Source organism: Colletes latitarsis, chromosome 14 (genome assembly GCF_051014445.1).
Source record: "Colletes latitarsis isolate SP2378_abdomen chromosome 14, iyColLati1, whole genome shotgun sequence".
Classification (NCBI taxonomy): domain Eukaryota; kingdom Metazoa; phylum Arthropoda; class Insecta; order Hymenoptera; family Colletidae; genus Colletes; species Colletes latitarsis.
The window spans coordinates 29563709-29590682 of NC_135147.1; the positions used below are offsets into that span (position 1 = coordinate 29563709).

General features: G+C 43.8%; 1 protein-coding gene across 1 annotated transcript in view; it reads right to left on the bottom strand.

The window, feature by feature from the left end:
* The window catches only part of Rpb8 (DNA-directed RNA polymerases I, II, and III subunit Rpb8), a 58639-nt gene that overhangs the window by 13194 nt on the left and 18471 nt on the right, over positions 1-26974 (bottom strand). Inside the window, exons 2-3 of the mRNA XM_076782163.1 lie at positions 21796-21879; positions 16324-16504 (exon numbers count right to left, since the gene is read on the bottom strand). Of these exons, the coding sequence (XP_076638278.1) occupies positions 16324-16504; positions 21796-21879 (265 nt within the window). The remainder of the gene's footprint in view (positions 1-16323; positions 16505-21795; positions 21880-26974) is intronic.

The following is a 26974-nucleotide window of genomic DNA, read 5'->3' on the forward strand; positions in this document are numbered from 1 at the left end:
TTTTTAACGAAGCCTCGATCAACAAATTAGTATTCTTGATTTTCGTTTTATTTCGACCTCTAGAATCTCTCATTAAAACTTTTCTAAACGATCCTTGCGCTTTTCACAAATTATCGAAGGGGGCAAGACGAATAGAGGAATCACGACGCTTTTTCGCAACTTTTGCGTCGAAATAATTCCTGGATCGAGCAAACGTGAACGAGCTGTATCCAGAAACGAGCGTTCGTTTATTCTACTTGCAATGTTTTTGCAAGCGCGTTGTTATTGTTTCTTGGAATTTTGCGTACAACACGTAATTAAATTTCAACGGATAAAAAACACTTTTTCCCTTATATAAATACGCGTTTAAAAGAGTTCTTAATTCGGAAATAAATCGTAAGAAAAAATTGCTTCGTATTATCATATTTTATTTTGTTTGAAAATAAAAATATTTCCTAATAACAAATTAACAGGAACGTGTTATACGATGGCGATGAACGTGCACTGGAAGGACTCGGTCTAAAGGAAATATGAACGATGAGTTACAGGAATAAGAAAAGATTGGAAATTTAAAATACATGGAACATGAGCCCCGATCGTCCCGGGTGCGATATAGGTCAACGTCGGGAGAACGATCGATTACGCGAAAGGTTGGACACGTACGAGAGTCGAATCGCGTTAAACAATGCCGCTTTTAGCAGATTCAGCGGCCGACCTTCGCGCGAAATATAATTAACGGTAATTATTGAATGCTGTGGCGCACCGACGTCCCTGAATTTCGATCGATCCCGGGTGAGAGTAAAGCCACACGCCACCTGGTATTCGCACACGTGTGCTTTTACTTTTAATATCCACGCCAACAATACCCTGCCGCCCCCCCCCCCCCACTCCAAGTTTGATTAAGGCTAGCTCCAATCGATCGGTAATTACCAATTATAAATGAAGCTTCTATTACTGTAATTAGATATCAAGACGTTGCCAACCAATTCTCCGTTAAGAATATCAAATTTTCTTTTCACATACATCCATTATTGATTTTTGTACAATATGTGATTCTAAAAATCATTTAAATACGCCGCAGACCCTGCACAGGTTAAACAATCGATAGAAAATATTAAAATGGTGGGGCTGCGAATAGCGATGAACTTTCTAATACTGATTCAAAAACTGCGAAGCAACAAGCTGCTTGTACGCGATAACATATGCCACGGTAATTGGGGTACACCCCTTAGTCACGGGACAAGATTGTCCAAGCAAGTCTTTTTCTACGTCTACCGGATGTTCCGAAGCATTACTTTCGTTCCTGGTCCCCGATTCGATCGGTACAGTTGTCCAGAAACAATTATTTCGAACACGCGAACAGAAATTTAACCGAGCTGCTGTATAAAAGTCGATCTGTAATAATCTTAATCATCGAATCTATATCTAAAGCCATGTTTTTTAAGTAGATGTATCATACGTGCTCGGCGTGACGTCACCTGGACTCTGTTGCTCGTCGATATTCACCTGCGTAATCGATGCTGCGTTCGAATCGAAAAAAAAGGGCAAAGAGAACTGGACTAAGCGAGGCTGCCGTAAAAAATTATCGAATAATTCGTCGGAGAAGAGGCCTCTGCGTGTCGTTTTCAAATTTGTGTTTCGTGCATCGTTTGCGAACGAAGGACACGAACCATCTATTAATACGGAACGAGAAAAAATTCGAGAAACAAGAAACAACACACGCGCGTTAAAAGAGAGACAGGAAAGACAGGGGGGCGGCAGGAAAGAAACGCTGTAGCGCGAAAGAGACGAAGAGCAAGAAATAAGGAAAGGGGGAAAGGGGGAAAAGGGGGGAACGGGCGAGATAAAGAGCAAACAGCAGCCTCCCTTGCCAGGTGGACGGAACCTGGGTCGACTTAATCTTAGAACACCTCCTCTCCTTGCTGCCAACGAACAAGAGTTTCTCACACACCAGCACTGTTGCAGCAACCGCGTACGTGTGTCAACTTTCGTCATCGCCAGCGGCGCAAAACGGCGCACGTACGCAACACACACCGCGGCTAGCGACGGGAAGCGGACTACTAAAGCGACGGCACACGCAACCGAACGCGAAAAACCGAGAGAGCACCGCGCCGGCTGTCGCGATGCACCGACGAACGACGATACATGGAACGAGTCACGAAAGAAATAACGATTGAGAACGCGAGCGCGAAAGAGCAAAGGAAATACGCGGATGGAAAGGATACTCGGTGCGTCTGGACGCTATGTAAACCCGCCTTAAAGTATCTCGCGGTTAGGTGTCCCCCCTCGTCGCTCTGTCTTGTTCCCTTGCACAGAGAAACAGAACGATATCAAGCGAGAAAAGCGCACCTGCGCGCTCCTGCGTCGTTTTCTCGGTCGCGGCTCGTTTGTCCCTGTCCGTGCTACCTCTCCGCTCTCCCTCCACCCAGCCAACTAACCCTATCCCCCCCCCTCCCCCTCCCACAAACCCTCCTCCCCCGCCGCCCGCGACCAAGTACTCCTCGAGTCCACCATTCTTCTACGCCACTAACTCGCTTGGTCGACTGGAGGGGACTAGGAGGCTCCTTCTGCCACCTCTTTCACGCTCTCCCGCGCCTCCCTCCCCCCGTTCTTCCTCTACTCTTCATCGCGCCGACCCAACATCCACGGCGACCCTGTAACAGCACCCACCCACCCACCCATCCCAGCCGGCGTGCATCGTCGAGAGTCGATTATCGTCAGGAGAATCTCGGGGACCCTTCTCTCTCTCTCTCTCTCTCCACTCGATACACAACAAGCGCGGCGAAAGAGACACCAATATGGCCGATCGAATTCGACCGACGGCACCCAACCAACGATTACGTAATACGATATGATTAGAATTTTTCGCGTCGGCAAACGCGGTGATAGTGACCACTGAATGGCTGGCCGATACGTTCTCGAGTAACGGGCTTGTCGGAGAGCATCGAGAAATAACTGGGTTGCCGGGTCAAAAGGTGGAGGTTCTTTTAGGCCGACACGACCCTCGGATGGCATTATGGGGTTTTAGTTCGGTCGAATTCGGTATCAGTTACCCTCAAACCGTGTTCTCGACGATTGTCCACCCATCAGCAGCGTGTGTCACGTCGGATCTTACGTACACTGAACCGATCTCTCGTGGGCTAGCACCACAAATCTAAAATTAGACACTGCCAATCACCGAGCCCAATCTATATTATCGGGACAATCGATTGCCTTCGAAGTGCACCCGTGTTGTCGGAGCCACTGTACGTGCACACGGCGATATTAATCGACCGTTGTACGACGATATTAATAGCTTGATTAGGAAGGACCAACGCGAAGCAATTGATTCGCGATAGGTCGAGTACCATGGAGGTTAATACGATTCGATGGTTAATACGTTCGACGAGTCGCATCGTTGTCAATTGCTAGGGCTATGCGGGTACATAAGTATAGCGTTGCTCGATGCTTTTCTCGTTGTTAAAAGATGTAGCATTATGGCAAATTTAATTTGTTTTAATATCAACGTTATTGCGTTTAGTTACTGGTTACCCGAAACGCTACATTGCGCAGTCATTGAATGCTCGTACAATTAGTTGTACAGCTGCGTTCACACGCTTGACTGAGTAATTGGAAAATTATGTGTATCAACGAAAAATGTTATATCGCTATAATAGAGCGAGTATTTTATGTATTTTATTATCAATCGTCAAATATAGTAACTTTTAAAATGAATAAATAAAATTAAATATTGAGATTCATAGTAATTTAAACTGCGTTGATGCGGAATATGGAATCGCCCAATCACAGTGAGGCATTTACTTTAAGCTTCAATCCCGCCAATAAAGCAAGCATTGTTTTACACCCGTAAAATTGTCGCGAAGTTTGGCTCGGCGACAAACTCGAGGTGCGCAGTTGGCTCGCTCGGATATGAAAAGAATTCGCGAGTCGGATGGGTTGGATCGTTAATTAGAGCGTGAAAACGTTAGGAAGCTACGTCGTGTAATTGCTGCTCGAGTTTAAAATTAATAACATTAAACAATTTTTATCAAACAAGTATTGCTGGCAGAACGACAGAATGGTCTCATATTAATCGAAATGCTACTAAGTTTGAGTGACTGTAGGACAAAGATAAAAAATTTTATTTGGATGACAAAATTAATAATACAAAATTTAAATGTCATTGCTAAATAAATTTACAAGCTCCCACAGTTATTCATGCTTGGTATGTTACCCAAAGTCACATCTCGGTAGAATTAGGGTTAAGTGGAAAATGGTACTACGAGTAAGTAGAATGTGGACAGCCTGAAGTAATTTTGCCTCGAAAAGGCTGACTATAAACGTTTGACCTAATATGACTTGCATGAAACATTCTTTCTTCTCCTCCAAAGTACTCGTAGGGTAAAAGTTTTATCGTCGTCGACGTTGGTGATTGATGGTGCTCTGCTGAGACCGAAACGCGCCCCCCTCCCCCCATGCGACATTGAAAGAGCTAATAAAAAGTATATTTTAAGGGCACCGCTTCGCTTCTCGCATCCTTATTAGTTAAATCCCTATTAAATTAAAACCGAAGCTTCAATTACGGTAACGGTGAAGTAATAAGAGTCTGATTGATAATTAGTGCTGTACCGAGACTGTCGAGGGATGAAATATTCCTCTGGGTTTTCGCAAACAACGACAATTATCCCCAAAGATATCGAAGAAAAGAGTCTCGAGAAAAGATGGGGGAAAAAATAAAGAAAGAGCATCTCCCGTGACCCATAGTGCGACTCGAAGGCCGCGTCGCCCTGTCTGGCCACGAATCGAACTTTTCTACTTAGAAACCGGGCTGGCGAGCCGAGAATGAACGAAGGGGCACGAGGGAAGTCGAAGCAACACGTGGCCCCGGGAACGAGCGAACGAGCGCCGCTGGCTACACAAACACACACAGCCGATTATTCTAGCTACGAAAGTAGGAAGAACTTGTGTTGCACACGCTTCGCGTCTCAATGTCACGGCTCTAGCACGCGCGATAAACACATTGTGACGTGGTGGAATCCACGCCGCGACCATACGCGGAAATAACAATGAACGGAGAAAAAGCGCCACGAACGAACGCGGTTGGTTCAAGTACTAGGGACTATTTGAATGGTTCACCATTTCGAACTATACGTAGAATTTAATACCACGGTAAAATTATTCGAACAAGGAAGCATTTACGCATTATGCAAATCGTGTAAAAAGGTTAAGAATCGTTTGTCCACGTTTTGTATCCTGGTTCAAGAATTTCTACAAACACGTTAAAACCTTATGGCTGGATAAATGTAATCGGAAAGGTTATGTATCCGCTGGATAGAAGCGATTTTATAGGACTTGAAATTTTGCGATCAATTTAAACGACCCACATTCTGGCGAGTGATATACGATACACCGGGTGAAAAAGAATTTACGACCACGCTTCGGTGGATGGAATTATAGATTATAAGAAATTATGTACAGAATAAGCATGTCGTAAATGTATCTCTCGCTGGTGTATACTTTTACGAGACATCAAGCGTGAGATTGATACAGTAATTCTTTACGGCGGAAAGTATGTCGCAAACAGGATGTATTCGCGAGCAGAAAATGATCCTTTTTTGTAGGTATGATCGTATGACCTTTTTGTGACATCAAGATGAATAGAATACGTCCCCGAATTCTGTCCATCGCGTATATATCATACTAAAAATAATAGCGGAAGTATACCACAGAGACTTTGTGGTATTAATATAAATTATACGTTCACTGTATTTATGGCGCGATAGAAGCAATATTAATCGGCTGGAAATTAAAATAAATCGACAATGAGAGCATACATTGTTATTATACTCATGCGTGCAACGAAAGTATCGCGACCTATTCGTCTCTGTTAATTTTTCATAACCGTAGCCGAGTTTTCACATCGTCTGAAATATTCTCGAATAATTGTTTGACACATTGTACGTGAAACGCGCGACAGAGTAACTCGGTGTTCTCGATTACGACAGACAGGTCGAGTAATTGGATCGAGCGGGCTGGCCTGCGATTGGCAGCCGAGTAACAGGCCTGTTTCAACCCCCATCCAGGAAGTGGCAAGGGCTCGAGGTCCTCTAATGCTTTGCTCAACTTGACCTTAATTTCACGGAATACAATCCGTTTGCAGTTTATGAGTTCTTGGAAATTCTGGGACACGTACGTATTGCTTTTACGAAGAAGACAAATCGACGACCCCCCTTACTCTTACGTCTACCGAGCACACGTATCAAATTGGAAGAGATTTTTATTATTTAAACCGTTCTAAAAACCTTTACACGCAGCACCTTTAACAGCAAGCATTAATATAAATTTTCATCGACGTTTATTTTGTTTTTAAATCGCGCCAAGCAAACTCCATTGCGCGTATAATTTCCTTTAATCCCTTACTCTTTGATCTCTACCGCCACAATCGCGATACAAGCTCGCGGTATGACGTCAGTGATCCCTCCCCCGCGTCCCCACTCTTCCTCTTTCAACCCTGTCCAGAAACGAGGATGGGTGGTGGAATAGCACCTTCCAGTCAATAGCAGGCGAGAGGAGGCCTCGGGCTATCGAACATTTTCCGTGTTCGAGGACCAAGCACACCAAATTCAAGCCCCCCCTTTGGTGCATCTCGTCCTGGAAACGCCTGCTGTTTCCCATTCAAATATACTGGGTGAAAGAACAAACTCTCGTTATTTTTTTCTGATCCACGGAGAAGCAAATTGGACTACCAAATGCAAATCTAAACATATACAAGACACGCTTCGCCTCTCGACGTTCTTCGTCTCGAGTTGCATTCAACGAGACAGAAATCAAGGGAAAAAGGAAGACGTCGCGAAAGGATCTTATTAGGGGCGTCTTGCGTCGCGTTCCAAGGAAGAAAGAATGTTTATGGAGATTTCAGGAATATGTTAAATCCAAGGATCTTGAGAACCGAAGATTTCTTGGTTCTTAGATCGATCTTGTTATCTTGTTAATAAATTTGTTCACTCGATTTTATTCGAAAGAAATTTCTCTATTTTTTTTACATTTCATATTTTACATAGAAAAAATAATCGTGCACCGTCATTCGAGGATTAAATTCATGACGAAAACAGCTGGCATAGATAAGTAGGAGAAAAGGAAGAGACGCTATCGATCGGGTTAATTAGCTTTTACTTCTTGCGCGCGCGGGAGGGACATCTTTACACCAACGGGTCTCAACCTTGGTACGTATTAAGGGCACCATAGTTTGCTCGATGGTAATAGGGCCAAGGACGCGTTCCCAGCCACGGCTCCGTTCGCTTGAATAAATGACAAACTATCGACAAATTGTTCTACCCATCGAAAGCCTCGTGCCCCTCTACTCGCTTATTGACCATTAACCCATTTAACACTTTGCGCCCGCCATCGTCGAATTCTTTTGACCCAGGAACGATTTTCTTCTCCATTAATATTGGACTTAAATTCTCCATGACACCCAGGTTTTAGACTTTTATCAAAATAACGTAGATAAAAAAGAAAGTACACCAAAACGGATCTAACTTTGTTTTTTAGACGAAAGCGTCGAGATTTCAATGTCTCCAACTTTTTGTTTCGTTAAATATCAGTATGAAAATCTATTATTAACAAATTTTACGCGTCTCTAAAGAATATTCAAGAAGTTTCCGAGGTTAAATTCCTAATTCGCAGGCTCTGCACGTCCGAGCTTCCTTTCAATTTGTTTCCTAACCCCTATTCCGGTTGCTCCTGAGCGTAACCCATTTCTTCCCGCCATCGACGAGACGCCCACGCTTCCGGGAGTTCTCCTGACATCCCCTGCCTCGCAGCGAGAAAAGGCCAGGGGATTCATGCACGAGCGACCGTCAGGGGTTGACCTAATTTCTCCCGTAGGTTGGCCTCTGACTGTTTGACCTTTTCCCAGGAGAGTTCCTGGTAAGGGTGCGCGTGCGAGCGTGCATCGGAGAGAGAAATCAACCGAATAAACGAGAGAGAGGGAAAAGTTGCCGTGGTACACGTGCACCATCCGCCTACGCAAGAGGGAAACTCGGAAAACCGGGAAAACAATGGGATTACGAGACCGCGTAGGATGGAAATATAAAGAAAAGAGGAACTTGAATCTCTGCGATCAGCCATTTTTATTGGAACGACGTGGGCGGCGTTGTGGAGGATTATATACCGTAAAAGCTGGGAGAAATTTTAATGGAAGATTCTGCAGACCAAAATAAAACGAAAATCAATTTCGTTAACAAATTATTAAATTTGTTTAAAGTTCCGGCTGTGTTCCAATCTGCGTGCGCGCGATAGTGTTTCTACAGCCGGAACTTTAAACGTTAGTAATTTGTTAACGAAGCCTCGATCGACAAATTAGTATTCTTGATTTCCGTCTTATTTTGGTTTCCAGAATCTCCCATTAAAATTTTCCCCACGGATGGCCTATCACCCTGTATATTATTATTGAATTATTACGATAAAGCGACACTTTGTTAATTTTTAGAAATTCTGCGATATTTTCTTGGGCACCGTAACCACCGTTGCCTCGCAGAAAGGAAACGCGTGAAAGTAACAGGAAACTGATTAATAAAAAAGGATTCGATGGAAGTTAGTGGGACTGGGAGGGATAGTAGGTGGACCAAGCTCCATCTGGAAAGCCTGGCGGACTCTGCGTAGGTGGTGGAGGTTCGCCAGGCAGGTGCTGGCCGACAGTGAGGGGATAAACGAAACTGGGTCACCCCTGGAAACCGGAGAGTCTGGGGCTCGTGTCCGGGAACAACTGGCCGGAGCCTGCGAATATCGGTCCACGGAACGGAAGCTGTTGCGCGCGCTATTTACCGAAGGGGATCTTTGGAAAATCGACGAATCGATCCTTGAATTATACATTGGCGACGATCGTGGGGATTAATTTGTGTCTCACTCTGTATATCTAACACGAAAGAACAGAGGACAAAGGGACGAGAAAAATATGTTTCGGCGGTGTTACGTGGTGTCTCTCTGTCTGATCGTCTTTCTCTCTCCAGAGACAAAGAGATGTCAGAGGTATCGATTACCAGAGTGAGGCACAAAAGGAAATATTAGGGAACGAGGCGCGCGGAGGTGGACACGTATCCGTGAAATCACGCGCGCGGATCATTCTCGCGTGCAGCGGGAACATGGCGCGCTCAAAACAGAGAAGTTTGAGGCGTCGATATCGTCCCCGTTGACCTACATCGTTTTAACGAGAAACACGTGATTCGATTATTCGGAATAATTCCGCCTCGGACTCGATCAACCCTGATCGACGCGCGCAATTTGTACGCACGCAGATGCTGGGCAGATCGAGGGGGGAGGAGAACGGCTGGAGAGAAAATGCCCCTGGATTGAAATCAAATTCAGCGTGGATCAGAGAATACTAGCCGCGTAAAAAAACATTAAACGACCTTCGTCCGTCCTCTGCGCGTCTGCACGCGAGAAGACTAACGTTCAAAACAAACCGTTCTAATTCTATACGAATTATTTTTCGCTACGCGTAGCAGCAACGACGGAAGTCGAGGTGGTAATATCTGGTATATATCTGTGGCGGAATTAAAGCCTCTAACTAGACGTGAAACTGCACGTGGATGCGTCACTGCGAGAAGCAGACCAGAATCGTACCGCTCGGATTAATGTAACGTAATCGAATAACTCGAGCCGTGTCCCCTTCAGCGCCGCGTGACGTCAACGCTACCAACTCCAGGAGCCTACGATGCGTTACCAACCACACACGCACGCGTTGCGTCCAACTTTCGAAACGGATTTACCGGGGCCACCGAGTTTAGAGGATCCGAAAGCGAAGAGGTCGCCGTCTATTCGACAGCATCCATTTTCGAATCCGATAGTTGTGCAAAAGAGTCTTGTCGAACGTGACCCGAACGACCTTGTTTCCAACTATAACTACATATTTTTGCATCGAAGCGATCCGATATTTTACCATATGTCGTATTAAGAAATAATTTATTGCAAGGGTAAACGAATGTTCGATAAAAATAAAATTATTTCACGACGAAGAAATAAAAATTTAATGGTCGAATAAATTTTGCCGTTGATTTTTATTCGTTATTTATTATCTCGACAAAAGTTTGCGCGTCTCTGTTTGAAACTCGATCGACGATGAAAACGTGAAACACTAGCAGGTAAAAAAGATCAGCTGTTCTGTTAGCACACACGGTCGACGATGGATTGCATAATGCTTGCATTACGTGACGATGCATTCCCTTCCTCCTTCCGCTCTTCCGAGGTGCCTGTGTGTAATGTATATAAAGCCTCTAAAGTACAAGGCTACGAGTCAACCAGTAGCGTACAGAATAGGTGTTGCAATATTTCAACCTATCAGGTTACACTATTCTTGCAATCTACTTCGATCCAATTGTACGTAAATATATTGCGATGAACGACAAGGAAGGAAATATTGCGTCGATACTCATACTGATATTCACTTTTATGCTGATATCTATATTCATATTAATATTGATCCTGATATTAATATTGAAATATTATACCGAGGTAATGCACTGCATTTTTGTCACCGACAAACTTACTATTCTCATAAAGGGTACTTACGCCCTGATTGTCAATAGTCTGTAAAATAGAAACCTGTACTATTCGATACATTAATAAAATGATTTCGTTCCAACATTTAAAACCTTATTTCCCCCTATATTGGTACTTGCAAAGTGCAATAGAAATAATCGCAAACGTATCTGTGCAAGATGGAACGTTGTTCCAAATTAATTGCGTTTGCATTTACGTAATCTATATAAAATGAATTTTCTTCTTCCGTCGTAATAAATTTAATTTTAGCACAACGCCAATACATCGTCGTTTCAGCCTTTCCAACAACAAATCTCGTATCTTAAAAGCAAAGAATGTGGATTATTTACGTCCCCAAGAAATGTGCGCGCACCTGCGATCAAACGCCAATAATACACCGCGAGCGTCCGTCGGAACAGAAACGAAAACGTTTTTCCTTGCCAAAAACGCGCGGCTGTAACTCCGCCGTCGCTGCACCGCAACCTTACGTAATCCTCCTCCCCTCTTTACGTTTCCCCTCTTTCTGACGAGCTATAACGCGACATTTTTACGCGCGTCTCTACTCCTCTTCTCCGCGAGTTTTCTTCCAACGCTAACGTCGAATGACGTGGCGGTTAAATTTTCCGACGACTCCCGCTGGTCTGTATTTACGACTCGGAGGAATCCGACCGTTCGATACTCGCAGAGACGAGCAAAATTCTAGCCCAGATAAAAAATGTCTAACAACGACTAAAACCGATAAACAATATACGGGACATATTGTCCATCTTTACAACACGAAGTAACATTTTTTAAAATACCGTACTTTTGGATAAAAACGTACATCACTCTTGGGAAAAATTTTAATGGAAGATTCTAGAGGCCAAAAAAAGATGAAAGTGAAGAATACCAATTTGTTAATTGAGGCTTCGTTAAAAAGTTATTAACGTTTAAAGTTCCACCCATTCTGAATTTTTTTTCTCAAAAATGCGCAGGATTTCAGGGGTATGTCTATTGACCAAAAATGATTGAAATTGACCCTCACAGCTAACAATATTTTTTTCAGAACTATTTGAAATATTTCAATTTCGTCGAAAAATTTCACACCATCTCGAATTTTTTTCTAGAAAGTGGGTAGGTTTTCGGGGGTATGTCTATTGACCAAAAATGATTGTAATTGACCCCCGCAACCGAAAATAATTTTTTCAAAACGATTTGAAAATTTTCATTTTCGCCGAAAAATTTGTCCACCTTTCTGAATTTTTTTCTTGAAAGTGGGTAGGATTTCGGGGGTATCTCTACTCACCAAAAATGATTGTAATTGACCCCCGTAACCGAAGATAATTTTTCCAGAACGATTTGAAATCGTTGAATTTAATTGTTAATAACTTTTTAACGAAGCCTCCATCAACAAATTGATATCCTTGATTTTCGTCTTATTTTGGCCTCTAAAATCCCCTATTAAAATTTTTCCCAGGGACGGCCGAACACCCTGTATGTATATTGTTAATTATGTGTATGTGTAAACCTTTGGGCGCTGAAGACCTTGAATATAAAACGTACGCCTACGATCGTGTTTGTCGACGCCCATGTGCGTTCACCGCAAGACGGATTTATTGACTCACTTATTGGGTAACTAGTTCTGTATCAAACTAAACGATCTCAATAGGGATTTAATATTATTTAATGCACCAATCGCGACTACTAATTGTCGAATTATTTTAATTTCAACGATCGCTACTTGGAACGACACCCAGTGTATACGTCAGAACAATTTCGATTAACGATCCGTTTACGCAGCCTCGTGTTTGCAAAACGCTTCATCGTTACAAAAATGGAGATTTCAATCGAGATTTAATCAAGATATAATTACGACAATACGATGCAATTATACTAATTATGCTATCGCGATATAATTATCGAACTCCCGTAGCTTCGTTTCCGTGCACCGGTGCGCCCGTCGAACATAGAAAATACGGCTTGCATCATGTACAGCTTCAAACTCGTATTTTCCATCGAGTCGCTTGCTGGCAGATAATTCATTATCGGTTACGTCTTATTGAAACATTTGCCATTAGTGTCAAACTATTTGTAAAGATCTTCTTTATAAATAAACTATTTATAAAGAAAAATATTGAAATAAAGATCGTTTATTATTTGAAAAAGTTAATTACACTGTCCACGTACACGACAACGTACAGTAGGCCTGGAGAGATTAAAATGTTCGGCATTAGATCACCGCAACGATGAATGTGTCTCCCCCCGTCGTTTCTTACGCTCGTATTTTCAGCTATTCCGACTATTAATCACCGCGAACGTTATTTTTCAATGCTGAAACGTACGATTGCAACGAGAACCTCTACCGATTGCTTTCGTCTAGGAACATTTAATCGTGATAATGGCGAGGATGATGTCATTCGAGATATTACAGTTTGACATGTCCCAACGATTTTAATGAGTGCATCATGGGTATCTTGAGTGAATCCTAATTGTATTAGCATGTCAAGCTCCCATGAGGAAATTAATCGAGTTAATTAATCGAATTTCACACACGATGAAGATTTTATTCGATTGCTTTTTATAATACTGACTATAATAAAAACAAAAAAAAGATCGAATTGGGTCACCCGTTATCGATAAAAATAAAATAAACGTAAAAATAATGAAAGAAGAAGGCCCTTTAAGACCGAAAGGTCAAAAGCGACGAGTCTCCTTCGGAGGTTGGAGATCAGCTGATTGGTCACCAGAGCGTCAGCTGATTTTGACAGCCCCGGCGACCTTGTGCGCATCCTAGCGCGTCGCGCGTCGTCGACCAATGCGAAAACACGTTTCGACGCAGTCACGCGTGTACACGGTCACACTTCGCCCCCATTCCCCCAACTGCACGAACCACATATAAAAAAAATATATAAAAAAGAATATCTCAAATATTTCTATGATCCACGCACCATTGTTCATTCGAAGAGAAAACCATCGGACACTACTCGAAGATGCAAGTGTCACCTTGCAATTGAATATCTAGAATTAATTAAAAATCAAAATGGCGTGAAGATCAAAGGCCAAAGATGACGAGGGCAAATTAGTTCGCGGATGCACCGCCGGTACGACAACGTCTCGTGCGTGCAATTTCCATTCGTTGGAGGATTAGCTCTATATTCATATCCCGGGGTCTCCAGTGACCCTGATCAATATTTCACTTCCCAGCTGTCACGCTCCCGTTTTCACAGGCTCGCGCTACCGGAAGGCGTACGCATTGCGCGCCACACTGAATAAACGAGCTGGGAATTTTTCTTTACGGTCATTATCAGACAGCAACGAGTACCAAGAAATGTTTAGTAGCGATATATTGTGACCCCTTATGTACCGATGAAACTTAAATATTTCTGTACGCGATGCGTCCTTTTTCTTTGGTTTCTTCAGAGATATCACAGAGCCATTACTCTTCCACAAAACCACCACAGGGTACCAGCAGGTAATACTCAATGGGTTGCCAACGCTCTCAGAAAATTGAGATACCACCAGCTGTGTTCACCCGCTTCATTACCCACCGAGTGAACGCAGAGTGGCTCCCTGTTCTCCGAGAGCCCGTTTCGGTGCCTCCGTCCGTTTTTACCGACCGAATATGGTGAACAATAGCGTGTGGTCTTTTCGCGATTCCTCTCAATTGTCGATACCTTCGAAAACCCTTTCGATCTTGATATTAAACGAACGTGCTCGTCCAAGAACCATTGTTAATCTAACATTTGGTTATCGATTGGACGTGTAAATGTTTACACATCTTTTTCCACGAACTTTTTTCTTCAATTTCTTCAGGGGGGAACTTTCTTCGGTCTTCCTCCGTACATAACCTCCTTTCCTTGCTAGCTTTAGAACTCGATCGACAATGGGAAAATCATCCTCGGCAACTAACGTAAAAATGATCGAAACACAACGATTTTGTAAAGACAATGTCGAGGGCGATTAAATAAAATACGAAAATGAAAAACAACGATAAATTTGCAACGATATCATTATCGAAAACAAATGATCGATTTTAGGCCGGGTTTTTTCCAAGGGCATGAACACAACTGCAGAATAAGATAAAATCTCTGATAACAATTGAATGCAAACACGTATTACGAAGATAGCGTGAGAACCGTAGATTATGTGCAACAAAGAGATCGATAAATCGATACGAAAGCATTCAAGGAGCTGAGAACGAATTGCTGTTCAGAGGACGTGCATTCCCCACCGGGACACACTAAACCCACGATAGTTATGTCCCGGTAATAAATCGCGAACTGTCACAAGTTAATTGATTTTGCAATCATTCTTCGCGCTACAACGACGAGTATCTGTCCAATTAATTCTGCGACGATGGAAAGAGTTGCCAGGTGGCGTTAAGCACTTGGTGCGATATGGCTGAGAGGAGGCTTTGGTCGAAACTTTCCGACACGTCAAAAATGGTTGATCGAAGCAATAATTCTCCGCGCTTCAAAAAAAGAACGAACCATCATTGTTAATAAATACCACGAGTTCTTCCTATCCGAGTTATGTTCCTATCATACGCGTTCCCACAAATTTATCATTAATATTTTAATTCTTTTGTCTGGAAACGGAATATGTTTAAGGGAATAATACAGGAATTTAGGACGTATATACGACTCACGTAGGGAAACAGTTACGTAATCTCCACGTACCACTTTAAAATTCGTTCACGCACCGCACGGCGAGCTTGCATTGCTTTATCTTATCGAGTCTCGGCCAACACTGCTGCACACTTCCATTTTCAACAATACGAACGTGCACAATACGATGAGTTCGCGTATGTACGGTTTACGACACAACCTGCACTGATCAAACATCAAAGCGGCCTTTACTGCATACATTGACTGCACACGCGGTAGGAATCGAGTTGCAAGGTTAAACGATAAGTCGGTCAAGTCAGGGTTATCGCGGAACTCTACCACGATGCAACTTTCTCTCCCCAAACAATTCACAAAGAATTGTAATGTTGAATACCTGCTACGTTTGCTAATGAACAAACGACTATCTACTTCCTACTACTAAATATCAATTTTTTATATTTTATATACGTCTACGCGAATAGAAATAAGCAACAAATACTTGGGTTACCTTTTTCTTTTTAACCTATTCGCACAAAATTCCAAGAAACGCTCGTTTCTAAACGTGTACTTTGTTCTATGCTTCGCGGGCTTTTCTTATACGCTCTCTACACATTTTCTTAGCATGGACCACTTTCAGGATATTTTCCAAAGTAGCCGTACTAAAACATTACGTTTATCGTGTTCTTTTCGTGTCGCAAATATCGATGCGACCTTTGTTTCTAGGGCAATTTTTTGGAACTTACACGTTCCAAAAACTCACGAGACTTCATTGAGCACTGGAAGCGAGCCAATCAGAGATTCACAGCAGAAAGAGAGCGCGTTTACGCGCGCAACGACGCGTACGAATGACGTCACACTGTGACGTGCGCGCACGCACGAGATACGCGAAGCGATTACGGCTGGTTCGTAACAGAATAAAATAGCGTTAGAAATGTAAACGCGCATTCCAAGCGCACACTTTACGATTCAAACGTTTCAAAGATACTGAAAAATTGGCAAATCAAAAGAAAACTTGAACTATTCAAGCCCGTCGGTAGGTTCCTTCTTCCTAACCCTACTATTCCAAAATGGCCGCCGCCTACCGCCCGGCTAGTCCAGGCGAATGTGACGGTCCCGAGTTAGGTTCGATTATGCACTGAACTCGACTCAAAATAACGTTTATTTTAACGCGAATTTTATTCTGTTAACGAGTGCCACCGCAGACTAATGTGCAAACGAAGGAAACGAATATTTCACTTACAATCTGCTGCTGGGCTCGTTGCTGGCTTCGTCGCCTTCGATTCGGAAAACCTTGCCAGACATCACGTATTCGAAACTGTCTGCCCTGGAGCCTCCTTCCTGTTCCGTCGCGTTCCACTCCCCTCCATCCGGATAGCCGTCCTCTCTCAAGGTCGTCGCGAGAACCAGACGAAACTTATCCCCTGCAACAAGAAAATAAATATTTCCAATAAAGACAAACTGCGAATAATATTTCTGTGGAAAGTAAAAACGAATATATAACCTTCCTTTCCGAAGAAACATTAAAGCATCACGAAACGCGCAATGCCGGAACAGGAAGGTGGACGTTTAATAATAAACTCCAAGGCAGTTGCATCGAAAATACATTGGGGGCGTTGCAGAGACGCGTGCTTCGGTACTTTTAACGAGATTTACGGTTGATCGCATAAAGCCAATAGGTCCTGGTCCTCCTTGTCCCCTCGCCATTTATGCGAACATCGACGATACACGGTACGCGCGATTGCATTAAAAATGTAAGCATTTGTTGACGGACTTTTCTTCCCCGGTTGCATCGACACACGATTACGTGTTACAGAAGTAACGCGTCGCATAGCACTGCGGAAGAACGTGCGAAAACTGTAATACGTCGCGACGATTATCTCAGCTTGTCGTTGATTACGATCGTTGAATGGTATCGACTCGAGCGGAATAATAATTGAACGTAAATCAAAATACAGCGCGTAAACATTTACGCGTACGTGTGTCTGGCCCTTCAATGAAGCTTGGACCGTTCACGTAACCGAAGAGCAAGAAAAAGGGGTGAAGGATGAAAGGCAAGGAGACCGAGAATAAGGGACGCTTGGAAAGAGGTTAGCCTATCAGGGTAAAGGACGTCTAACGACGGAAACTGGGCCACGTGAAAACGACGGAAAGCGAAAACACCCAAGACACCCAAGACACGAAATATCAGCCCGATAGATACCAAGTTCGATGAAAGATATCGAACGTTTGATATGCTCCGTCGCTAGGAAATACCGAGTTCGTATGTAAGAGCTCGGGGAACAAGGGTCAAGGTTAAGTCCACGCTATGTCGATGATAGATATAGTACGGTAATCGATATTACCCGGCCATGGCAATGCCAGTGAAGTAGACAAAGGAAACATCGAATGAAACCAAGTTGGGGATATCTGCATAACCAATTGATCATGTTACGAAGCTTACGCGGGGCCGACTTACATCATAATAGTGGTACAACGATTATAGATTACCTAGTTGAACGATGTACAACACCGTATTATGCATATCACCGCGGCCATATTTACTACATAATGCGAGCCGAGCGAAGAATTACGTTCGTTCGCGTGATTTGCCGCGTTAACCTTGACACTGACAGCAACGTATACCGTTCATTCGCTTGTGTGGATGCATTAGCGTTTTCCGGATAAGCTCTATGTATTTAGTCGTCGACATAAAGACTGCAATTAGACGTTTACCACCGACACAGTAGCGTAAATACTTAATTTCGTTTCGAAATTTAACGCGACTCGTAAAAATCATTTTCCGTTCTTTTTTTTTCCGCGATAATCGACACACACTTGGACAAGAATTTTCAACTACGAATAATGTATCAGAGAACTGGTACCGTATAGCACGATCGGGAACGTCAACCATCCTAGTATAGAGAGCTTTAACGACTGTCCCGGGTCTACCGAAATCCGCCATCTTGTCTCGTGACGTCAAACACTATCAAGAGAGAGCAAGAGAGGACGACAATAGTTTATATCCATTCTTCGTACCGATGCGCATCCGCATTCGCTGCGCAGGACGTCCTGACTCGTCCTCCACGAATATTCTTCACGCACCTGTCACGACCTTGCTTCTGCACGAGCTGCTTTCGACGACATCGAGCGATAACGCACGAATGTCTCCGACCGATTGCGCACCATTAACGTTCGCGATTCGGTTTCCCGTTCCATCTTCCTAGTCCTCGCACTCGAGAACCATCGATTTATCGACGAGTAATCGTTAACGCGTCTCGACTTGCCACGATTCGCCATGATTGCTGGCCGCGTATGTAGGTTAATCGCGCGAAAAGAAACGAAAAATCTTACGGTGCGTAGCCGCGACAACGATGGGGAAAAGGTTAAACGCGAATACGCGATGTGGAACAACGACGACGACGGCGACGATAGACGAACACACACACAACTGCTTCTTCTTCTCTCGACGGAACGAGTATCGCGACCGACACGGCTACGAGCCGTGGCCGTTTTGACCTTGGCATTGAACTTATGGGAGCTGCCGGGTGAGGCAGGAGAGAGAAACGGAACGAACGACCAAGAGAGGGGAGAGGCTAGCAGAATGTGGCACAGGCAGATCGAGGAGGGAGGAGGGAGATTGCGTCACCTCGCGCAAGCCTGTGCGCACCGCGCGTCAATACAGCGGGACTGCCTGGCCCTATGGACTAACCTTCGTTCTCCTTCCCGCCCCTGCTTTTCGCTCTCTTGCTCGCTCGACAACCGCCTTCCTGTAAAATCCATCCCACTCGCACAGCTGTAGAAGCGATTTTGGTTCCCTCTCTATCGATTATTTTGCAGCTTCTACATTTTTTGTTTCCACTTCGGATAACTTACGAAAAAATGAGATACGCACGCACATCGACCACTCTCCATTTTTTTTGGATCATTTCTAAACTTTCTGACGTAGGAACTATGTGTGTTTAGGAACTAAGGAAGGAAGCAAAGTCGAGCTATTTGCAGAAATTAGTTGAGGGTCAAACGAGACATAGAAGGGAAACCATTCTCGAAACCGGAGGCAGGGAAACAGGATATGAATCTGTAAACACACAGAAAGCAGGCAGGGGTGGATCGACGATGCGGTTCACCCCACCCCCGATCCCCCACTCCTAATACTAGTGGGCTGTGACGCACCCGCTCCCTCTGCAGCACCCGAATCAACGGGATACATCCAGAACTGTCCGTAGGGCGAGTCAAAATGACGATATTCCAGGGGAAGGGGGTGGGTTTGCTTTGCTGCAGCGTGGCGTAGCCTTGAGCAGCACACTTGCGAATCCAATGCACGTTTATCACGAATACCCCCCTCCTATTTCCCCTTTCTTTTACCATGTTTACGATTACAAACATCACGTGGTTAATCCGAAAAATTTTGCACCGAAGTATGTCTATTTCGTTCTTCGTCTATGTACTTATAAATCATATATTATGATGTAAACTCAACGTTGGAAAAAATACAGAAAAATGCAAATACATGTCCTTCGTGAATATTAACCCACAAATATCCCGACCCTCGTTTCAATACTGGAAAAAATAACCGAAGAATACGAATAAATGCTCGTACTTGAATTTAATATTCAAAAAATAAAGAACGATTCACGAACAAATATTTAAACCTCTCCATGTAACTTTTGTATCATAAAGAGGATAAATCGCGGGCATTCGAAAAAGGGATACGGTACACTGACTCTTGGACGTTCGTATCGTGCCACGGGAACGTTTCATCGTTAGAAAAAGCACGATGTAAGTCACCTTCGAGTGGGTACACACGCTAAGACAACTTGCTTCGAGTCGTGCAGAACACGTTCCCCGCCAGTGTCCTTTACCAGGGTCGTCCTTACGACGTCTAGCCAAGAAGTGGAAGTGGCAGCGAGAATAAAAAGGCCGTCGCGTAGCACGTGTGCCCGTTAGCGCGAAACACGTGTCACGTTTACCAAAGGGCTGAGAGAACGGTGGGTATCGATTCTTTGACATCGATCGCGTGCAGGGGAACGCGTATCATTTTCTTTTATAAACGTTTCGGACACACGACGCCCCCCGAGCTTACAAAACAAACGAGGAATGGTCTTGGAATGTCAACGATTTTGGCATACGTGACCGGATGTGGGAACTTTTCAAAATTCGCTCGATAAAGAAAATAGAAATCTCGATTCTATCGCGGCTGCCAAATGCGTTTCAGACATTCCGCGACTTTCACGAACGCATAAATATTGTTCTGCACTTTATAAAATTCGAAACGATGTTTATTTTCGTTATCCAAAGCTTCTAAAAATGTTTCTAGGTACGACAATAATTCTTTTTTTATTCTCGGTAACGTTTCGTTCATTTTTACGCGTTTTAACATTTTATGAATTTCCAAGCCAAGATTTAGCCGTTGATCTTTCTCCAATATTGACCGTGTATCTCGACTATGAAGAAATTGCTACTGAAACGACACCGACTCCTTGGAATATACATATGTACATACACGTTTACCAACTATTTTAAACACGAACGTCAATTAAACGGGACTGCAAACCCTGTGCTAACTCTGCAAAATTCACGCTGCAAGTGTATCGATTAAGTACATACACCAGGTCCGTGAGACAGGCGACGTAAACAAACACCAGAGTCGTAACAGCGCGTCTGCGATATGGCAAACAGAATTTTCATGCGATGGCAAGCTTCGAGCTGGCTATCCTTCCCCAACAAAGACTGTTTAATTACTTTCCCCTTTCGACGACAGTCACGGACACGAATGTCTACGATCTAACAAGACTGAAAACCTCTTTACCAAATATTCTAATCCAAATTTAAAATATGACGTTCAAATATTTGCAGAGAAAATACGAATGAATATTTTGACTCTAGGCTCGCTGTTTGAAAAATTACAGACAAGCTGCAAAAATTCTCTAAACACGACGTTCTCGCCAATACGTTTCTCCGTGCGAAAAAACAACCTATAAATCATCCGTCGGACCGATCTCAGTTACGAGATCGAATCTCGCAGACTTGGAAGAATTCAAGTGGAGCGCGACGATGTATCGTCAACAACCTACGAAGTCTTCGTCGGAGATATATTTTCAGCGATATTTTTATTTCTGCGATCAGAATATACGGGTGGGCATGGATCATCACCGAGAACGAACCGTCAATCTTGTCGACGTGCCATAACGAGTACCATATGACGCTTCTTCCGGTGTGAATTCTATCATTTAAGCTACCAAGGATACGCCAAAATTATCTCCAACCAAATTCTTTTTGCATTACTCGTTTTTGTTCCGCCCCTTTGGATCCGTAAAACGCGCCCCTTCGTGGTCACGCCCCCTCCTTTGGAGAACGCCGATCCAAATAAATACGATGTTATATTCCTCTTATTAGATATTATTACAGTTTTGTTCCCAATAGCAGAGCAAACGTATCAAATGTTTGATTCTCTGGTAACTCGTTCTAAAGATAAACTAAACAACAATGAAAACGTAAACGGATGCCAGATATGTAATTTCTTAATCAGTGCAAAACACATTTCCAATAACGTATTGTCAGATAAACTTTGTTTCGATAAACGACTTAAAAATAGCAGAGTACAGCGATAGTATCAAACGATTCGACCTCGTAATTCAGGTCTTATTTAATAAATTCGTTTTAAAAATCAGAATTAAAAAATTGCAAGATGTCCAACGCGGGTAACACAATGGCAAGCCATACGAAATTAGCTTACCCAGTTCCATCGGATAGAGCCAGCTGTTGATGTCCAGGATCAAGTCCATTTTGAAGGACTCGGACTCGCAATGGAGCCTGCTCACTGCAACCCATCGTCGCCGTCATCGATCGTCGCACAGCCAGGGGAACCGGAAAAAAGAAACGGAAAGGCACCATCGTTAGACAGTCCGAAGACGGATATAAGTTTACATATACATAGTCGTTTCCTTGGAACACGAGTCGCGATAAATGCACACAGAACCGAAGGAAACGTATGGACACAAACGCACACAGAGATAAGTCCGAGAAACTAAGGAACAACGCGCGTTTAGGGTCGCGTGGAAAACTAAAATAAAAAAAAAGAAGGCTACAGAGTCACGTGATATACGTATTAGCTACAGGTGAGTCATAACAGGCTTCGTAACACCGCCGCGTAGAGGTTCCCGATCGCGTTCGATCCGCAGAGGGAAAAAAAGAAACGAATATTTTTCACGGGTCTTGGCGAACGCAACGCAGTTGCCACTTCACGGCTGCCCACCGGTTTGACGTCACTGTCAGCCCGGCCAATCACATTCGATTCGCGATACGAATTTATCGCCGAGCCGATACATGGAAAAGGCACACACACGCGCGATGTACAGGAATACGTCGCGAGCGCGCGAGCGCGTTTTCACACACGTGCTCGGGCACGACGCGCGACGACGATTCTGCGAAAGAGCTTCACCTACGCGAGAAAGCTCACTCAATCGCGCGCAGAACCTCCGCTTTGTGTTTTTTGTCCCGTATTTTCTTTTTTTTTTCATTTCCCCCGTGCTCGAAACACGCGTAAATTTCGATCCCATGCAAGCTTCACGTTTGTTTGGCGATAACGTTTTCTGATTTCCCAGCGCGCGACCTGGATTGGAATCCATCAAAGGAACGATATTTACTTGCTTATCTTTATGGAATGCTTTTAAAATATTCCAAATACTCATCACTTTATATTTCTCTGTTTCGTGAAATCCGTGTAACAAACTCTCGAAAATAGAGATCGAGAACGTCTGGGGCGCGGGTAATCGCGTATTGATTCGTAACCGCGGTATCCTTGAAATTTTCGAAGATGCTCGTATTGTTTTTCAACGTCGAGAAAATAGAATCGACTTAGCTTGGGAGGAGTTGCCTGATTTTCGCCCGTATCCGATAATAATCGTTATTAGCGTATTGTTCGTATTATGTAATTCGTCCTTGCGCGGAGCTTCGTCTTTGTGCTACGCCATTGTACTGGCGAAACGGCCAATAAGACCTTTGCTGCATCACTGCGCCGATTATTGCAATGGACCCGTCCGCGTGACGCGGCAATTTCGAACGGACGCGCGCGTCGCTTGGAATACACTTGCGATCGCCGCCCTCGCGTCTACGCGCAAAACCGATTCCCCTTCGATTTTTCTTCGTTAAAAGCGAATCACCAGCCACAAAGAAGCAGAATAGCAATGTATAACAGGATCGCTCGATCGTTGCTCGTGCAATAACAAACGTTCGGCAAATGGAATTGCATCGCTGGGAAAACGAAATCGAAATAATAGCGGATAGCTTGATTTATTATGGCTCGCTGTTTTTCTGGATTGAAAAAGATTGTTTGCGGCTTCCCACTGGCACGACGGGACTTTACATTACGCTGCAATTAAAATAGCATGATTGTTATTTTTTTTTTTTTTTCAAATTGATCTTATATACGAACTTGAAAAACATGTGTTATTATCCGATGAAAGGTCAAAGTGTAATATTTCTATACCCAACGGTAGAAAATTGCTGATAAAAAATAAATCATTAAATGTCATTTATAATGGATCAGGGTTAAAGTGTCCAGTTACCAATAATATAAAATCGCTGATGATGAATAAATTACGAGCGTTTAGTCGCGTGCGTAACAAAGAAGGGAGAAAAACGATTACCAATGGAGGACCCGCGTTCCTTCCAAGGCCATACTCTCCTGCACCCAACAGTAGCCGTTGTGTCGTAACTGTTATTTATTTCTAACGAAGTATTATGCATTCATTTTAGTCGTTTTAATGCGTATGTTCGAATAGATTACGTGGGACTTATTTTTTTTTTTTTTATCGTTGATCGTCCATATGTTCGTTCGAGAAATTACGGAGAACGAGGGGCGAGTCTAATTTGTATGTATCTCATTGCCTGCATCGGATTCGTGTGAATTAATTAAGTGTCTTTCGACGACGTGACTCAGTGCACATTTTAAGCGCAGCTCGTGTTATGCACTTCGATCTGTTCCGCCGACAAGTCCATAAATGCTAAAGCGGTGAGCTCGCGCGCGCAATTATTCCTATCATTATATTCCAATAGAAACTGAAACGCGTAAAGCCTAGACGAGTTCTAGGCTCGACAATTTGTCGGTTCGATACTCAACTATAATTTCCTTAACCAAGTGGAAAGGGGACCGATTATTTACTTTTTATATATACATTTTTACTGTATCTTTCGTGTGTCTATGCAGTGCAAGGATTTGTATAAAAATGTATAACCAAAATTAAAATTAAACAATTATATAAAATGAAATATTTTCTTTTGCAAACCAGTCAAAGTCCACTCGATACTGATTCCATCGATAAACCCCGCTACGAGATAACGAGGGAATTTGCAAAACAGCATTTCGAAGCGAGGCAACCTCGAAAGAATCGCCAATAACCTCGTTATTTTCTGTATTAATTTTCATAGTATAAAGAGATCCATCGCGTTTAAGTCCTTTCTTTGTCCTCCTAAAATTACACCGTAATATTTTGCTGGCCCATTTCTTTTTTGTTCTCTCATGAAAAAGAAAGAACGCTAAGGAGACAATACAAACGCGAATACGCGCCAACGAGTCTCGTGTTTGCACGCCTAATTCGCGTTTTCCGGTTGTGTAATCATTTCTTGGAAAAAAAAATAGGCAAGGAACACCCGACAATCATCGGTGGCGATAAAAAAAATTGAGCCAAGCTGAATACGAAATTGTTGTGGATAACGAAAAAAAAAAAAAAAAAAAATTGGTGCGAGCGTGCTCTTCTAAAGAATAATCCTGATGTTCGCAGCGTGAAAAAAATTGCGTTTCCATATTATTAAAAAATCCAATCATTAATTCCTGCGATACGAGATCCCAAAAAGCCAACCAATGGAAAATATTTTTAAAAAAATTTCACTGACTTTCCAGCTCTCTCCACTGGTACCGATTGCGTCCGGGTAACGTCGAAACGATCGCAAACAATTCCAAACGCGGACGAGTCGAAACGCAACGGGGACAAAGGTAAAACAAGGGAAATTGAAAAATCCTCTACGCGCAGTCAATTCTACAGGGGGAATTTCCTCCAATTACTCACGGTAATCGTTGACGTCGATCGACGCAGAGAATCGTGAAAATTTCCGGACTACCCGGCCATTATTTCCGGGGCTGCATTTTTTTTTTCTGGATCTACTTTTTCACCGTGTCGTTTCCCCGTGTTGACTGTCCCCGGCGCTGGTAACACGTTAAATCGATTTTCGGTTGATCCTCGATACCGAATCGGTTCCTGATTCTTCCTCGTTAAAAACGTTTTCCATCGGCCCGTGACTCGGTTGCCAAACGTAGCGAAATATCGTGAATTTATTTTGCGTTGGGGCTTCTCCATCGCGGAGGATGCGACATCGAATGATCCAAGGAGGGAGCAGCACGGACGGATCCCGATGCTGGCACACGGTGGACTGATCCGTTCCTGGTTGCTGACGTTGCTGCCAGCTGCTCGACTTCTCTATGCGGCCGATGTGGAGAGAGAGCAACCGACGACCTTTACGGTCGCCCGGTGGTACGAGAGTTCTCCAACGAAACGCACGGAACCTGCCTCTATCCCCCACTCCCGCGACTCTCACCCCCTAAACCTCCCGCCCGCCGCCCGCCACCCGCCGCCTCCCTCTAGCCAGGCTGATCGGTCTCCAGCTACCCTCCTCTGTCGCTCTCTGCCCTCGTCGTCGTACCACCTTCTCCTTCGCCACCCCGAAATGCCACCCTCCACAGCCCCTCTCTGCTGTTTCTCCACCTGTCGCACTCTAGCTCCCTGTTTTCGTTTTTACCCCTCTCCCTGCCCCTCCAAGGACGAGAGGGGTTCTCGCTGCTGGTCCTGCTGGCAAGCCTCCCAATATACATATACCCATATTTTTCAGGAATCTTCATCCGTCCCTTCATACCACGTCCAGCGTTCCGTGCTTTGATTGCCACCTACGGTCTGGGTGTTGTGTAATAATACCGGAAAAAAGAAACAAATTGGAGGCCGACGAGGATATTTTTCGCCGTTGCGTCAACCAAGTAATTCAAACGGTATTAATCCCCTAGAAACGCGACCGATCGCAAGGATCCGATAAAAAAAGATTCCAGCTTGTTCCGCGAGGGAATTTTACACAATTGGGACACGATGAATTCTTATAGTTTCTATACTCGAGACTATGACAACATGCCACAAATATTACATACGACTAGAATGACGTAATCTAAGCGCAACTTTAGAAATGGACCGGAGAGAAACTATCACCTTTTCGCTACAGTTATGCAAAAGAGAAAAAAACCAGAATACTTATTAATAGCGAAAATACAACGTCTTTGATAAAAAGACGGTCAGTTTTAATAAAAATAAAAACTTTGTTCTGGCTATCGTTGTGTAGAATCAGAGTCGAAAGGTCCCCCGTTTCCAAAAATGTACCTTTCAATTCATGCCCCCTTGTCGATATGTATCAATGTCACGTTATACGATAAAAGTAAAAAATAATGGAGAATTATAGAGGGTTAAACATGCTCTAAGGGTGGTTTTCCTCGCCTCTGTTGTAATTACCATTTTCTAGTGAGTCGTCGTCAATGACACACAACGCGCTGGACCCCTCCGCTTCCGTGACTCTCGCACTTTAAAACTAGGAACGACTTCAGACCATCCGAACGTGTCAGCTGGTCTTCCACCGCCGGGGATACGCGGCAATGCTTCACGGACGACGGTACCCCGAGCTTCCAGACGAAATGTGCAAGGAGAGCCTGCGATTCTCCCACCCTTCGTCCCACTACGTCTCATCCTTCGTTGCCCTCTAACCTTCACCGCGCCCCGAGCACGTTTCCTCACCCCTCCCCCTCCCTCGCTTCCCGACGCTGTAGCCTTAAAAATTTTCTGGTCGCGCGCACAACAGAGAAGCAACGTGACACATTTTCCACC